The sequence below is a fragment of the Pistacia vera genome, unplaced genomic scaffold, assembly GCF_008641045.1.
Source record: "Pistacia vera cultivar Batoury unplaced genomic scaffold, PisVer_v2 Contig190, whole genome shotgun sequence".
Classification (NCBI taxonomy): domain Eukaryota; kingdom Viridiplantae; phylum Streptophyta; class Magnoliopsida; order Sapindales; family Anacardiaceae; genus Pistacia; species Pistacia vera.
In genome coordinates this window covers 1,074,718-1,090,425 of record NW_022195991.1, presented here as the reverse complement: position 1 = coordinate 1,090,425, position 15,708 = coordinate 1,074,718, and the positions used below count along the sequence as shown (strand labels likewise).

The window sequence follows — 15,708 nt, the reverse complement described above, 5'->3', positions numbered from 1 at the left end:
TGAGCCTTGCCACAGTTTGTTGGAGCCCTTTATTGTCATCATCTTTCCTCTCGAGCTCCCCCTTCTGAAAGTCTGCTACTTGAAGAGTAGCGTCTCTTTTAGTCAGGTACTGATCCACCTGGATACGAGCTGTTTTTTCCTCTACATCTATGGACATAAGATCTTGCTTCAGCTTGGCATTCTCCTTCTTCAGCTCGTGGAGTCTGCTGGTAGAGTCTATGTCAATCTTCTACTGGGCCACGATTAATGCGAGGAAGGACTGCATGAGAAAAAAGCCAAAAGTTAGTTTTTTTTTTTTTTTTTTTTTTTTAAGATCTTAAAAAACTAAGAGATCGGTTGGTATTGAAAAGTTCTCGAAGAGAACTGGCTGCTTTACTTGAATTAGCAACTGGAGCGTAGTGGCCACCAGGTTAGAAGGTCAAGAAGCCACAAACCCATCAAAGGCCGCGACAAGTTGGCATTCTAACAGGGTGTATACAATCGGCTGCAAATGTTTCGACAGTTGCCCTAGTGAATCCAACACAGACGGGTCTAGCCTCGAGAAGGTAGGCACCTCTTTGGCCTGTTGTTTGCCCACTCTCTTCTAGGTAGCTATGGTCGTTCCTTCTCCCTTACGATAACTCTTGGGGGCATCCGAGTATTGAGGGCATCCCCTAGCGAAAGATGTGGTAGGGCTGAGTTCTTTTTGGCAACACCGCGAGGCCCTTTGGTTCAGACCTCAACTTCTCCTCGGTGGGTAGTTGCTTTCTCTTCCTGGTCTTCTGGCCCATTGTCTTTTTCTTCAAAGCACAAGCAGCCGCAGGCTTGGGAGCTTCTTCGCGTGACTCCATGGTTGGTTGCCTTTCAACACCGATCTATATCCCTCTTGTGGGGACATCGGTGAAGGTCACTCCATCCAGTTCAATTGGGTCGATCCTAGGGAATGTGAATCCCCTAGTTCTCCTCGATGTCTTCAGAACCCTTGGTAGCATGGTTGCTATGCGACATGAAAGTGTGTCAACAAAGAAAGTTTTTTAATTAAAAGATAGAGTTCTCCTACATGGGAAGACACTTACGAATTGGAGCTTCCAAGGATGCCTCGGGGCTAAAGAAATCGTACTTTCGTAAATTGGCAGTGGTCATGAGCAGCTTCGCATCGTGAATTTGAGCCAGCAGTAGACCGAATGCCTCGATACGGCTAAAGTCTACTAGAGCCAATAACCTGGTCGTCTTGTTTCCTGTAAGAAAGCGACTTACTTATTAAAGAAAGGATAAAGATAAGGAATAAACAGTTTGGAAATTAAAGGGAAAACCTACTCGGCTCTCTAAATTTACAAGCACCATCATACTCAAAGAAGAAATATTTGGTTTCGTAAGCCCCAACGTTGCTGGGGTAACCAAATATCCCTCCCTCGATCATTGATCGTTTCAAGAGGTAGTATGAATCCTTATCTTTACTCCTTTTCAAATAGTAGTCCATAGCTGTCAGCTCACCGAGTCTGTGTTCGCCACATGCGATATACATAGCGACTGCTATCATATACGCATTGGGTGTCAACTGGAACGGTGCGACCTTGAAGTGGTCGAGGATCGACCTGATGAAGGGGTGAAAAGGTATCGTCACTCTGCATTTGAAAATTGCTTCAGAGATCGTAGCCATTCCCTCTAGAGGGTCTTCAGTAGTGTGTGACCTATGCTAGTAGATGTTTATGTTGATCGCAAACTGATCTACCGCCTTTTGAATTTCATCCATGGTGGCTGCTGATAGTACCGCCTGTCAGAGACCCACCAAGGTGCCCGGTGGTTGTAAGCTTGTCCCTTCGGCTGCTCTTATCTCAGGAAAATCCATTGCTCTTAAAGTCTGAAAATGTGCGACATGCAAAGATGACTCAGTCTCCGTATGCATTATCTCGTACTACGACTTATAAGAAAAAAAAGAAACCCTAGTTTCTCTTCCATAACCTTAAAAACCCTAAAAAAATTTAAGGATGATTTCCCAAAGATATGTGCCCTAATTTTTAGCTTTTAAAAGTGTTCCATTTGGAACACTGCCTGCGAATGTGCATTGTGTAATCCTAGCAGAAATCTGCTCCCACCATTACTGTGCGAAACTAAGGTTTTTTTTTTTTTTTTTTTTTTTAAACAGAAATGAATAAGAGAAAAAGAGAAGAAAATTTCTTTACCTTTGGATTGCTGGGAGTGAACGTTCTGTCGTAGCGACGAGTGCGCATCAATCGGGAAGAGGATAAACTGATTTCTTGAGTATGAAAACGCTATTTTTTTTCTCTCTGGAAACGCAAGTTTTGTGAAAAATGTGGAATGGGCTTAGGGTTTTATAGGGAAGAAGGCGACGCTTAGTTTCCCTTGCAAGAAACGTTTGGGTGGGACGCGTTTCTAGCCGTTGGATGCGACCACGTGTCGTCAATCCTTGTGAAGAGTAACCTTCACACTTTGTGGAGATCAATTGACGTTTCCCTCCATTGGAGACGCCAAATGTCGGCGTGGTTATCTCCTCCACATTAAATGTGCACTTATCTGCATTTAATGCTTTAAAAGAGAATGTCGTTTCAGCATGGCTTGCATTTAGTGCTCATGGTTGACACTTATTGCGCAAAAACATGTCTGTCAGATAAGGCTTATTTTAGTGACCATGACAACTATCAAGCGCAACGGATAACATCTGAAGAGGTTGTTCTAATAAAACACTCTTCCCCATATGTCAATCTCGAAGCGAAGTGATTTCCAACTTTTGACAGCAAAATACGCTAAGCACTTTCAAGTCGCGGATGAAAGATAGAGTTCGAAACACATTAGTATAGCACTGAGTAGGATCCGACATAGGTCGCTGAACCTTTTGGGACGATCACCTCAAGTCGCTTGTGTAACTCTTGAAGATCCATGTCGCAACCTCTATTCAGTTCGTTGGTCGAGTGAAGTCATCGACCTTGTTTCGTTCAGGCTGTTCTCAACTGATAGTTCGAGCAAGTGCTCTTCGAGACAAGTTAGATCGCGAGATAAACATGAAGTTCTCAAGATTCAATTTTTGAACCTTAAGAACTGGGGAGCTTCTGTTATGCCTAAAAAATCAGGACTGATGCGAGCTTACATCAGCCAGCACCAATCAGAGTTCTGGAAGGCTTTGTGCCGCCCAAGAGCTGCCACGTTGTCAAAAAGACAGAAGGAGTATAGCTGTCATCAATTTGGTAGACTCAAGCTTTATCTACGAGTAGATGGGAGTCGCCCACCTGTCCAAGCCCTACGTGATTTAAGGATATCTGCCATGTAATCAGCCAATGGGAAGCGCGATAGGAATTATACTACACCTGCCTACTTGTAGACTTGTAATCATTACTCTGAAACCTTCTACTATAAATAGAGGGCTCCCCCTCTCATTTTCGGGATTGTGATAAAAAAAACCCGCATTCTGATTGTAACATTTTATTCTCAAAACACAGATAATCTGCGAAAAAGAGACTGACTTGATATTCTCTCTGAATCATCAGTCACTTGTACCTCTGCTCGATGTTCGCTATATGCGACCTCCTGCAACCTCATATATATAAAAAAACAGTGGACGTAGAATTCGCTTTAAGCATTCGAACCACTTTAAAAATCTTTCATTTACTTCATTGCATTTTCCATTCACGTATAATTTCTAAATCAACTTAGCACTTTATACGTGCGAATCGTTGGTGTCAAAATCAAGCATCAACAAATTTTTTGCTTAATTTGTTGGAAGTGGTAAATATATAGAAGCCTATTTAACTTACCGTGAACACTGTTAAGAAGCCTCGTTCAGTTACTTTATATATATATAGACAGAGAAAGGTACTTCTTATGTCAACTTAAAATTTTGTTTAAACTTTTTATACAAATTTTAATTTCATATATCAATTCATTATAATTCAATGGTTTATTAATCGTTGAAGTGCCTATGATAATAACTATCTCTAACATGTTTTCTCACACATATGAGTTCAGATATACCAATTTAACAAAAAGAAAGACATGACTGTTTTACATTCAACTATCAATTCATCGCAATCCAAATGATTCAAATATTAACAGACGTTGCTGAGATGACAATATATATATTGTTCATAAAGAATAATTACACTAAAACTTAGCTACAAAGTCCCTAAACTATTAAGCTGTTTATTTAAAATATATATATGTATATATATCATTGTATGTTATGGTTGAAATAGATAAATAATTTAAATTTTATGATTTTTTATTTTTTACAAAGCTGATACAGTATATTCAATTTCACATCATTCACAAGTTTATTCGATCAAATAATATCTTTATATAACTTTTATTTCTTTTTCACTATAAATATCACCCTAATTCTTTAGATTAAAACAAATTCAAATGGAGATTTTACTAGTTATCTCATATGTGTTGTCGCTCTCTTCCAAATACTTGGGTAAATTCAACGCTATCATACAATACTATATATATGTTTCTAAGATTCAGTAGGAAATATTAAGACAAATTGGGGGTGTAGCTCATATGGTAGAGCGCTCGCTTCGCATGCGAGAGGCACGGGGTTCGATTCCCCGCACCTCCAAAGACCAAATTCTAAGTTTTTTGATAAACTCTGTAAACGCTTTGCTTTGCCAAGTGCAGCCAATCTCTCACTTCTGTTGTCTCTGTCTGAATTTATTTATCCAACTCCTTCAACTTCATCGATCTTGTTCGACAAATGCTAGGTACTTTTCTTAAAGTCACTCATTGTCTTTTCATGAATTTTCTAATTCCTTATCGATTAAAATCGTATATTATAAGCTCAAAACTTTACATTAAACTAATTTTCTTACTTAGGCCTTCAACTTACAGGTTCTTGAATATTAAATTCACAGTTGACTACTCTAATCAGTATCCCTATGTCAAAAAAATAAATATAACCCAATTGGTTGGCAACTTGTATTGTTGTTTTAGTCCCACCAACTCCCTTGATTCAAATTATGCTTCTCACGATCTTCCTTCTTCAGTTTTCTCTCGCTCTTTCAGAATTCCTCTAAACACAAGCAGTTGTTCAGTATCTCTGTTTGAATCACTTGATATCAAACCTCTTCTTGTTTAAAAGGTTCGGTTCGGTTGAATTCTTATTTATTGTTGCCATTTAAGTGCCTAATTTTAGAATTTTGCCCATATATGAAATTTCTTTCTTTTTTTTTTTGTTTTTTTTTTTGTTGTGTGTGTGTTCTTTGGTAGACGTAAATTCTCAATACCCCACTTTCATGTTAACAAATTTGTAACATAGAAGGTTAAATTTGTGACATGTTTAAATGTGGGTATAAATCAGTTAATGGCTGGTTTTTAGATGTTAAACGTTATTCAATGTTAATAAACTTTACATTTTTTTTTCTTTTTTCCGAAACTTTAGTAAACTTTACATTGATTAGATGTGAAACAGTCAATATTATTAGTCATTGAGTGTGTTAATATGGGTATATTCTTTTTTGAGTATATGGACGAACAACTAATTATAGAACGAGTACATCTCATATATTTTGACGTGGGATGGGATCTCTTGGTTGGTTAATTGTACGGCCGAGGGATGTAACAAATTTCTTTCCTTTGATAGAATTCAATTACAAGGCTTGATGATATAATGTGTTAGGGTATTTTATTTCTTAAAAAGAAATTGAACTACGACTTGACCAAAGCTTTGCAGGTATCATTAATGGTGATTGTATTTCTTTGTAAAAGGGTTGAAGGGATTTTGAAGGAAATTTAGAGTCATTCTACAGATTTTGCATCCATCCCCCAATTTTAATGTTTGTAATGAGAAACTTTGGCCTATATTAACCAAATAGGCTGTGCAAAGACTTGTTAAATAACTCGCAATAGACATTTCAGAAAATTCTTTTGGGATTTTTCTGGGGTTATCATCCCTGTAATCTGGGTGAACAATATTTTGTTGAGAGAAATTTTTATTTTATTTTATTTTATTGTTGAATTCCTATTTTCCGTTCTGCAGCGGCTTGTAGGGGGTATATGGAAGAAAGGGAAACGGGAAAACAAGAGGCAGTGGCATCTGTAAGGGAAATTTTTGGCCTTTCCGGACCTTTATACCTCACTGCTGTTGATTGGTAAGACCATTTCTTTCTCACATTGTTCATTGATTTGGAGTAAGTACATTTACTCGGTTGTTAAGATACTTGGGGCATTGAGCCTGCCAAGGTTAAACTTGATTTAAAAAATAAAAAAAATAAAAAAAAATAAAATTTGGAGCTTGACTCTTGTGCTTTATATTGATGTTGAAACCTGTTCTATTCTTTAACCGCTAAATGAAACCAGTTTTTAGCAGGGTTCTTGGTGTGCTTAGAATAGAATTGATAAGATAGCCGGAGTTGGGTTATAGGACGAATGTTTTCAAATGTAAAGTAGTATAATAATCAGGTCGTTGCACCCATTTTGGCTGGCTTCATAATGATAATCTGGCTGAAAATAGTGCACAATTCATAGATACATGTTTAATTGAAAAATTATACAGAAGTTTTGCAACAGCATAACTAGTATTCAGTTAAATGTCGTATAGGTAAAATCCAGTCAGGATTCATTTTTCAAAATTTTTAGGCTCTGCCTAATAGGAAGTTTCTTTTGCTGCTAGGAATATGTGATGGACTTTCTACCTGATTATCCTATGAATTAATCAATTGAACTTTTTGTAACAACTGTCTTCAGGTGTTATTCTCTAACTTATAATGTATTACAGGGAAAATTCACATCACCGAAGATCAGTTGCTGCAAGCTTGGTTCAAGGAGTGTACATTCTAGAACGCGACCGCCAACAGAAGCGCCAAGGGCATCAATCTCATGCTTCTCCATGGTGGAACTTCTTCCACTTTCAATTAATTAGTCCACTTATAGATGATGTTGATTTCTCAATCTTTGGTGCGATTTATGGATATAATTCATCTGTTTTTGAACATAATGCCCCAAAATATGTTATTGCCTTCCGGGGTACACTAAACAAGCCAGATTCCAGATTAAGAGATCTTAAGCTAGACATCCAGGCCATCCGCAGCAAACTTCATCAAAGCTCCCGCTTTCAGCTTGCAATGCAGGCCGTCCAGGATTTAGTTGCGGTAGTAGGAACAGCTAATATTTGGTTAGCTGGACATTCTCTGGGATCTGCTATTGCGTTGCTTTCAGGAAAGAATATGACCAAGCTAAATTATCCTATTGAAACTTACCTTTTCAATCCACCATTCTTTTCCCTCCCCATAGAATGTATTAGTAATCCAAAGGTGAAGCACGGGATTCGCATTGCAAGAAGTGTTGTTAGAGCAGGGATTGCTGTTGCTGTAAAGGGCCAACACCATAGTTCTAAAAAAGATGACTCTTTTTTTGTATTATCTGACTGGGTTCCTTACCTATTTGTTAACCCAACTGATCATATTTGCTCTGAATATATTGGTTATTTTGAGCATAGGAAGAAGATGAAGGAGGTTGGAGCTACAAAGATTGAGAGACTTGCAACACAAAATTCTATAGGGAATATGATCTTTGGTGTGTGTGTGAGGGATTGCGAACCCTTGCATCTGCTGCCTTCAGCATATCTGACTATTAATATGAGTCAGACTCCGGATTTTAAACGAGCACACGGAATTCACCAGTGGTGGGATCCAAGTTTTGATGGCCAGTCCGAGCTTCATTTGTTCAGGTAATGTATGAACTTTTCTCCTTTTAGGATTCCTTGGTGAAGAATTCTGTTTAATCACACTGCACAAATCTGGTGGGAACCTGCTATGTTCTCTATGAATTACTTTGGTTCTCTTAATTGTAACTATCTAACCAGCTAGAAGGCCGCCTAATGATGTTGATTGTTCATCACCAAGGAACTTCTTGTGTTAATTAAACATTACCATTAGTAGTTATAATGTATGGAGAAAATCATGAGTGGAGGAACTTTCTATGGTGTTTTATATATCCTTGTAATAGAAGATGAGATATTTTTGCACATTGACCTCTTCCTCTTTGATCTGAATCAGTTGTCTGAATTTAGTTTCATCAAATTATTTGGGTTTCTAAACTTTTCGGTTCATAGATTGTGCTTTAAGGACATATTTGGTGAGTCTTACTATATTATATAATAGCACGGTAATAAGTCTCATAGACTTGTATAATTACGAGTAAACGACATGTTCCCACCCGAGATTAAGCGAAAAGACAAGGTTCCATCCCTAGTGTCACAAGGCCTAATCTCGTCTCTAGGCACTGCACGGCACAAGCGCACCAACACTTGTCAGCCTTCATCCAGTTGTGCGTTTCCCTATTACAAAATTGCAAACACAATCCAACAGAGGCTAATAAGAGTAAATGCACAACAAATACGGGAAAACCCAGCCTTATATTATTTCAATCCGAATACAAGGAAACTCAAGTACTCACACAGTGTATCCCACTGTTTACAATCTGATCCCTCTATCACAGACTTAGCACTCAAGTTACAACAAGGTTTACAAACACATATAACCCTTTCCCTCTCACTCTCTCATGCATATACAGCCTGCCTGCCTTACTTATATACAAAGATGGCACAACAGTTACATAGGTTACAACAGCAGTTATAACCCTACATAGCAGTTACATAACAGTTGGCCTTTACATATAAGCTTATCTAGACAATAATAACCATCCACAGCATTTGTCCAACTATCATGTAGCCTGGTCTAATTGTTTCCATCATCTAGTGCACACTCCCATGCACCTCACACACGTTACTCTCTGTCTCATGCATGAATTCAGCTGCTCGTTATATAACTTGTATGTTCGCACACGTCGTAGCTCGTGTGCCACAGTCTAGCCTGTTCGTGGCACTGTCTAGCCTACTCGTGGCAGCCTAGCCTGCTCGTGGGCGCACCCACACCCACGTTAACGACATGCCTACTCGCGCACGTCTTAGCTCGCAAGTGTCCACACCCACGAGCTATCTCATTAGTAAGTGTTCGGCGTCCCAACACTCAAACACCCCACACCTGATCTCAACCATCCTTTTTCAGCGCACACTCGTGTGTTTTCTTAGCGAGGCTGTGGCTAAGGATGAAAGCCACACGCCTACCCTTGCCCTTGCCCTTGGTAAGGGTCTTACAAACCACCCCCACCAGAAGAGTCTGACGTCCTCGTTGGAATGGTGGAAATGTACTCCTGTACAACATCCTCAAACTGCTGCAGATCTATGTCTCTTTCCCACGAAACCTTGCTGTCTTTCCCCCTCTTCCACTTCACCAAATATTCAATTCGGCGATTCTTCTTATGCTGCCCCATCCTCCTGTTATCTAAAATTTTCTCAATCTCATCATCAAATTGTTTCCTGATCATGGGAGGAGCTCTCTTAGCTTGGGTCCTTGAAGAATCATCTTTATCTGCATGGAAAGGTTTCAAGAAGCTCACATGGAATGTGGGATGTACCTTGATCCGCTCAGGTAGTTTTAACTTGTAAGCAACAGCACCCACTTTACTTATAACCTCAAACGGTCCATCATACTTTGAAACCAATGCCCTATGCACCCGTTTGCTGTTGATTTTCTTCCAAATCTGAGGAGTGAGCTTGAGTAGCACCTGGTCACCCACATCAAACTCTAACGGCCTCCTCTTAGCATCAACATACTTTTTCATCCTCTTGCTTGCCTTCCGCAAGCTGTCTTGAGCTTGGTCAATTATCTCTTGTCTGTCCTTAGCCACCCTGTCAGTAGCAGGAAATTTCCCCTTTGCTGGCTGTCTAGCAATCTCAATTGGGGTCAAAGGTTGCTGCCCCAATACCAACTCAAAAGGACTCAGCTCGGTCGAAGATGACTTATGCAAATTGTAGCAAAACTGTGTAGAATCCAACAACTTTAGCCAATTTCGTTGACTAGCTGTAACATAATGCCGAAGATACTCCTCTAACAATGCATTCACTCGTTCAGTCTGACCATCTGTTTGTGGATGATTAGCTGTAGAAAACTGCAGTTCGGTTCCCATCATATTGAATACAGTAGTCCAAAACCTTCCAGTAAACCTTGCATCCCGATCACTAACCAAGTCTACTGGTACTCCAAAATATTTCACCACATTTTTATAAAACAAGGCAACAACTGTCTCCGTTGAACAAGCTTCTAGTGCTGTTATAAAAACTGCATATTTCGAAAATCTATCCACAACAACAAGGACAGAAGACATACCTTCTACCTTTGGGAACCCACTGATGAAGTCAAGAGAGGCTGACACCCACGGCCTCTCCGGAATGGGTAGAGGTTGCAACAACCCTGCTACCTTTCTCCTTTATGTCTTGTCCAGTTGACACACCAAACAAGTTTTCACATAGGACTCAATATCAGCTTCCATTATAGGTCAATAATAATCCTTTGTCAATAATGCCAAAGTTCTCTCCCTACCAGGATGTCCAGCCCAAGGTGAATCATGGACTTCTTTCAATAACACCCGTCTCAATCCACCCTTACTTGGAACATACAACCTGTCTCCTTTGGCATACAATAACCCATCCTCTAACCAGTAACGCCGTATAGTACCATCTCGAACTTGTGTCACCAAGTCCTTATACTCAGTATCCTGATTAGCCGCCACTCGCAACCTGTCTAACATGTCAGATTCAACCCGAGTTATTGCACATAGAGCAGCAACCACCTGTTTCCTGCTCAACGCATCAGCAACCTGATTGTGCCTTCCTGGCTTGTGTTGCTATGCAAAATCATACTCAGCCAAAAGCTCTTGCCACCGGGCCTGTTTTAGGGACAATTTCTTTTGTGTCTTGAAGAAAGTATTAGCCATATTGTCTGTCAGCACCACAAATTTTGTGCCCAGTAAGTATACTCTCCACACCTGCAAACAATGAACCACGGGCTACCATCTCTTTCTCATGAGCAGAATACCGTTGCTATGCCCCATTTAACTTTCGGCTCTCAAAAGCTATGGGATGTCCCTCCTGGACTAACACCCCACCGATAGCTTTCTCCGAAGCATTCGTATGTACTTCGAACGGTAACTCAAAACTTGGCAATCTCAACACCGGTTCAGAGGCAATGGCTTCCTTCAACCTTTCGAAAGCCTTTGAACATGATTCTGTCCACTCCCATTGTTGCCCCTTTTTCAACAAATCTGTCAACGATGCTGCCTTCTTTGAGTACCTTGCAATAAACTTGCGGTAATAATTTGCCAAACCTAAAAAGGATCTCAACTCAAGAACTTTTGTAGGAGCCACCCACTCCATAATCGCCTGCACCTTCTTAGGATCCATCCTTACTTGGCCCTTACTCACCAAGTGCCCCAAGAACATTATTTCTTGTTTAGCAAACTCACACTTTTCCATTTTCACATACAACTGACATTCTCTTAACCGCGTTAGTACCCTTCTCATATGAATCAAATGCTCATCCAAATTCTGACTATATATCACAATATCATCCAAATATACCACCACAAACTCATCCAAGAATTCATACAATACATCATTCATCAAATTGTAAAATGTAGCCGGTGCATTTGTCAAGCCAAATGGCATGACCAAGAATTCATAAGAACCATACCTGGTCGCACAAGTGGTTTTGGGCTCATCTCCTGTAGCAATTCTGACTTGCCAATATCTCGATCGCAAGTCTAACTTAGTGAAAACCGAAGCCCCACTCAGCCTATCCAAGAGGTCTTGAACAAGGGGAACAGGATACTTGTTCCGAATCGTCACCTTGTTCAATGCCCTATAGTCCACACACATCTGAAGGGAACCATCTTGCTTTTTCTGAAACAGCACAGGAGCACCATACGGAGCCTTTGAAGGTCTCACTGCACCTGCATCAAGTAAATCATCAAGTTGTTTTCGGAGTTCTTTCAACTCCATGGGTGACATTCTGTAGGGTGGACGAGCAGGTGGGAACGCCCTTGGTTCTAACTCAATATTTTAATCAATTGCTCGTCTTGGAGGAAGTTCTTTGGGCAACTCCCGTGGCATAACATCAGCAAAGTCTTGTAACAATTCTGCCACTGCATTCGGCACTTCAACCTTCTTATCAGGTTTGATTTCTATCAATACTGCCAAATATGTTTCCTGCTCTTTCTTCAACCCACGCTTTACTGCCGTAGCTGAGATAGTAGTAAGCTTAGCTTGTCCTGGTTTGCTACTCACTCCCAATGAACAGCAAGGTACAAAACAAGGACTTGATTCATGATTTATCATCATGCCATTCAAGTAAGGCACCATCGACACCTTGGCTGCTTTAAAAAATTCTATTCCCAAAATAACATCAAAATCATCTAAAGGAACAACAGTCAAATTAATCTTACCCGTCCAACAGCCCACACAAACCTACATGTTGTAAGCTATTCCAGTCACCCCACGTGCACTCGAATTCACAACCTTCACCGTTATAGGACTCTTGGAAAGTGCTAGCCCCAACTTGGAAACAACCCGATCTGCCACAAAGTTATGAGTTGCTACTGTGTCCAGCAAAGCTTTAACTTGGCTATCCCTCACTTTCAAATCCACAAACAGTAGAGCATTTCGAGCGGCACCCTTGCTCACAACTCCAAGGTAAGTATTACCCTTGTTTTGCTTTGAATCCATTTTTGCCCTCATAGCATTCATCAACTGCATCGGATTCATAGTGACTTGCTCACCACTAGACTCTCCCTCTACACCCATCAAAGCATTTAGCTTCTCTCTCTTTGGGCAATCCCTTGCCCTATATGGCCTTCCACATATGAAACAACTAGACATCATTTTTCCCTCCTTGTTTTCCTTGGAAAAACTACTGGTAACAACGACCTTCCCCTTTTCACTAGCAGAATTTCTCTTCTGAAAGTGGAAGTCCTTTTTCTTGCTTCCCTTAAATTCCTGATTGTCCTTCTTTTTGGCTTTCACTGCAACAACAGGATCTCTCTCCTTGCTACTTTTAAAATCAATCAACCCATCTGCTGCAGCAATAGCACTAGGCAGATCATGCACCTTCTGCCTTAGCAATTCCACTTGCGCCCAGCCTTGCAAACCTGACATAAAGTTAAACAATTTGCCCTCCTCGGACATATTTTGTATGTCTAACAACAAGGAACTAAACTCCTTGACATACTCCCTCACAGTACCCTTTTGTTGGAGCTTTTTCATCCGGTCCTTGGCATTCCATGATGTGTTCCCCGACAAGAACTGATCCTTCAATTCCTTCTTTAGTTTCTCCCAAATATCAACCTTGGGCCTACCTGCACTCACATCATCTGCTAACCTTGTGCGCCACCACAATTTCGCATCACCAGCCAAATACATGCTAGTGATCGAAACTTTCTCCACATCAGGGACTTTCGCTGCCTCAAAGTACTGCTCCATATCCCACAAGAAATTTTCCAATCCTTGGCGTTTCTAGCACCCTGAAAAGCCTTTGGTTCGGGCACTCTTATCTTGGCTGTACTTCCCCCATCAAGACTACGAGGAAGAGCATGTTTCAACAAGGCATTGTCATTCTCTAGGGCCTCCAATCTCCTGTTGGTTTGGTCCACCATTTCCATAAATTGATTATGGAGAATTTCGAAATTTTGATCAACCTGATCAAGTCTCTCATTGACGGTCATATTCTGGCCATCTTGAGTCTCACCCAGCATCTCCTCTAACCGCGTCAATCTTTCCCTTATAGCGTCCATCTCAACTCTTTTTGGCATGAAACAACAATAAGGAAATTAGAAAAACGAACTTGGTTAAAACGGGCTCTGATACCACTGTCATAGGGCCTAATCTCGTCTTTAGGCACTGCACGGCACAAGCGCACCAACACTTGTCAGCCTTCACCAAGTTGTGTGTTTCCCTATTACAAAATTGCAAACACAATCCAACAAAGGCTAATGAGAGTAAATGCATAACAGATACGGGAAAACCCAACCTTATATTATTTCAATCCGAATACAAGGAAACTCAAGCACTCACACAGTGTATCCCACTGTTTACAATCTGATCCCTCTATCACAGACTTAGCACTCAAGTTACAACAAGGTTTACAAACACATATAACCCCTGCCCTCTCACTCTCTCACGCTCTCACGCATATATAGCCTGCCTGCCTTATATACAAAGATGGCACATCAGTTACATAGGTTACACAAGCAGTTATAACCCTACATAGCAGTTACATAACAGTTGGCCTTTACATACAAGCTTATCTAGACAATAATAACCGTCCACAACCTTTGTCCAACAACCATGCAGCCTGGTCTGATTGTTCCTATCATCTAATGCACACTCCCATGCACCTCATGCACGTTACTCTCTGTCTCATGCATGAATTCAGTTGCTCGTTATATAACTTGTATGTTCGCACATGTCCCAGCTCGTGTGCCACTGTCTTGACTGTTCGTGCCACAGTCTAGCCTGTTTGTGGCACTGTCTAGCCTGCTCATGGTAGCCTAGCCTGCTCGTGGGCGCACCCACACCCACACCCACGTTAACGACATGCCTGCTCGCGCATGTCTTAGCTCGCAAGTGTCCACACCCGCGAGCTATCTCATCAGTAAGTGTTCGATGTCCTAACACTCAAACACCCCACACCTGATCTCAACCATCCTTTTTCAACGCACACCCGTGTGTTGTCTTGGTGAGGCTGTGGCTAAGGATGAAAGCCACACGCCTGTCCTAGCTCTTGCCCTTGGTAAGGGTCTTACACCTCGTTTTTTTATTTTAGATACCCACCTTAAAGTAACACTGTTTACGATGGTTTGGATTCTGACATATATACGCAAATGCTATTACCAAACTACCCTTCACCTCATTCCAAACCACCACCACAGCCCACTCTAAACCACCACTACAACCGGGGGGCAGTTTATTAAAAGGCCATCTGAAGTTTACATTTAATTAAAAGGCTATTAAGTTTTAAAGTGTTAACTAAATAGTCATATTATTGATTAAGGGTAATTAGTGCTTAATTAGGATTAATGAAGTATTATGTAATCTTTTCAAAATTATACTATATTCCCACAAACCCTAAATTGTTGCAAACAAACCCAAACACCTTCTTCTTCCTCCCGCCAGTAACGCATCTCTACCTTTGCATCTTCTTCTCTTTTTCTTAGCTCGTCTACATCTTCTTCTTCCTCTGCATCTTCTTCTTCTTCCTCCTTCCTCTGCATCTTCTTCTACTTCCTCCTTCCTCTGCATCTTCTTCTTCTTCCTCCTTCCTCTACATCTTCTTCTTCCTCATTCCTCTATATCTTCTTGTTCCTCCGCCATTAACACTTTCTTCTTCCTCCACCATAAACATCTTTTCTGCCAAAGATCCCCCTCCTCCTCCTCCTGACATTTTGTCTAGTATGTGTATCTCCTTTTTACATTTTATATTTAGACTTACAAAGATTTAATAATGGATGGGGTTTGGGTTATGATTTTGATTTAGTTGTTTAGGTTGTTGGGTTGTGTTTGATGTAATGCAAGTTGAAAGGAGTGAAATTTGTTGAAAATTTGTTCTGAGTATGATGGAATCGATTGTAGGTGGAGATGACTGAATATGTGTTCTGGGTATGATGGATCGCTTAAGCGATCTGGTAAAAGTCTGGTGTATAGGAGCAGATCACTGAAGCAATCAGTAAATGGCATAAGATCGCTTAAGCGATATAACAGACCATATAAGCGACTGTGCAGATTCTTTTTAAAATATTTGAACCCTTAGTACAACATTTAAGAATTTTTTTTTCTTGCATTATAGGTAGTTGGCTATTATTACACATGGGACAAGTTGTTTTGGGTGT

General features: G+C 40.5%; 1 protein-coding gene and 1 non-coding gene across 3 annotated transcripts; both read left to right on the top strand.

Annotated features, from left to right (window-relative positions):
- Positions 1-4,479: 4,479 nt before the first annotated feature.
- Positions 4,480-4,552, top strand: TRNAA-CGC. The gene has a single exon. It is a non-coding gene; the product is annotated as a tRNA-Ala (tRNA).
- Positions 4,553-4,613: 61 nt separating this feature from the next.
- On the top strand, positions 4,614-7,939 carry LOC116127408 (GDSL esterase/lipase At4g10955-like). 2 transcript variants are annotated; one of them, XM_031413055.1, is made up of 4 exons: positions 4,614-4,694; positions 4,977-5,071; positions 5,969-6,080; positions 6,707-7,939. In XM_031413055.1, the coding sequence occupies exons 3-4, from the start codon at positions 5,986-5,988 to the stop codon at positions 7,659-7,661; spliced, it is 1,050 nt and encodes a 349-aa protein (XP_031268915.1). In that variant the 5' UTR covers positions 4,614-4,694; positions 4,977-5,071; positions 5,969-5,985; the 3' UTR covers positions 7,662-7,939. The 2 variants fall into 2 exon arrangements, with proteins under 2 accessions (XP_031268915.1, XP_031268914.1); XM_031413054.1 differs by lacking the exon at positions 4,977-5,071 and having other exon boundaries at positions 4,617-4,694.
- Positions 7,940-15,708: the final 7,769 nt, after the last annotated feature.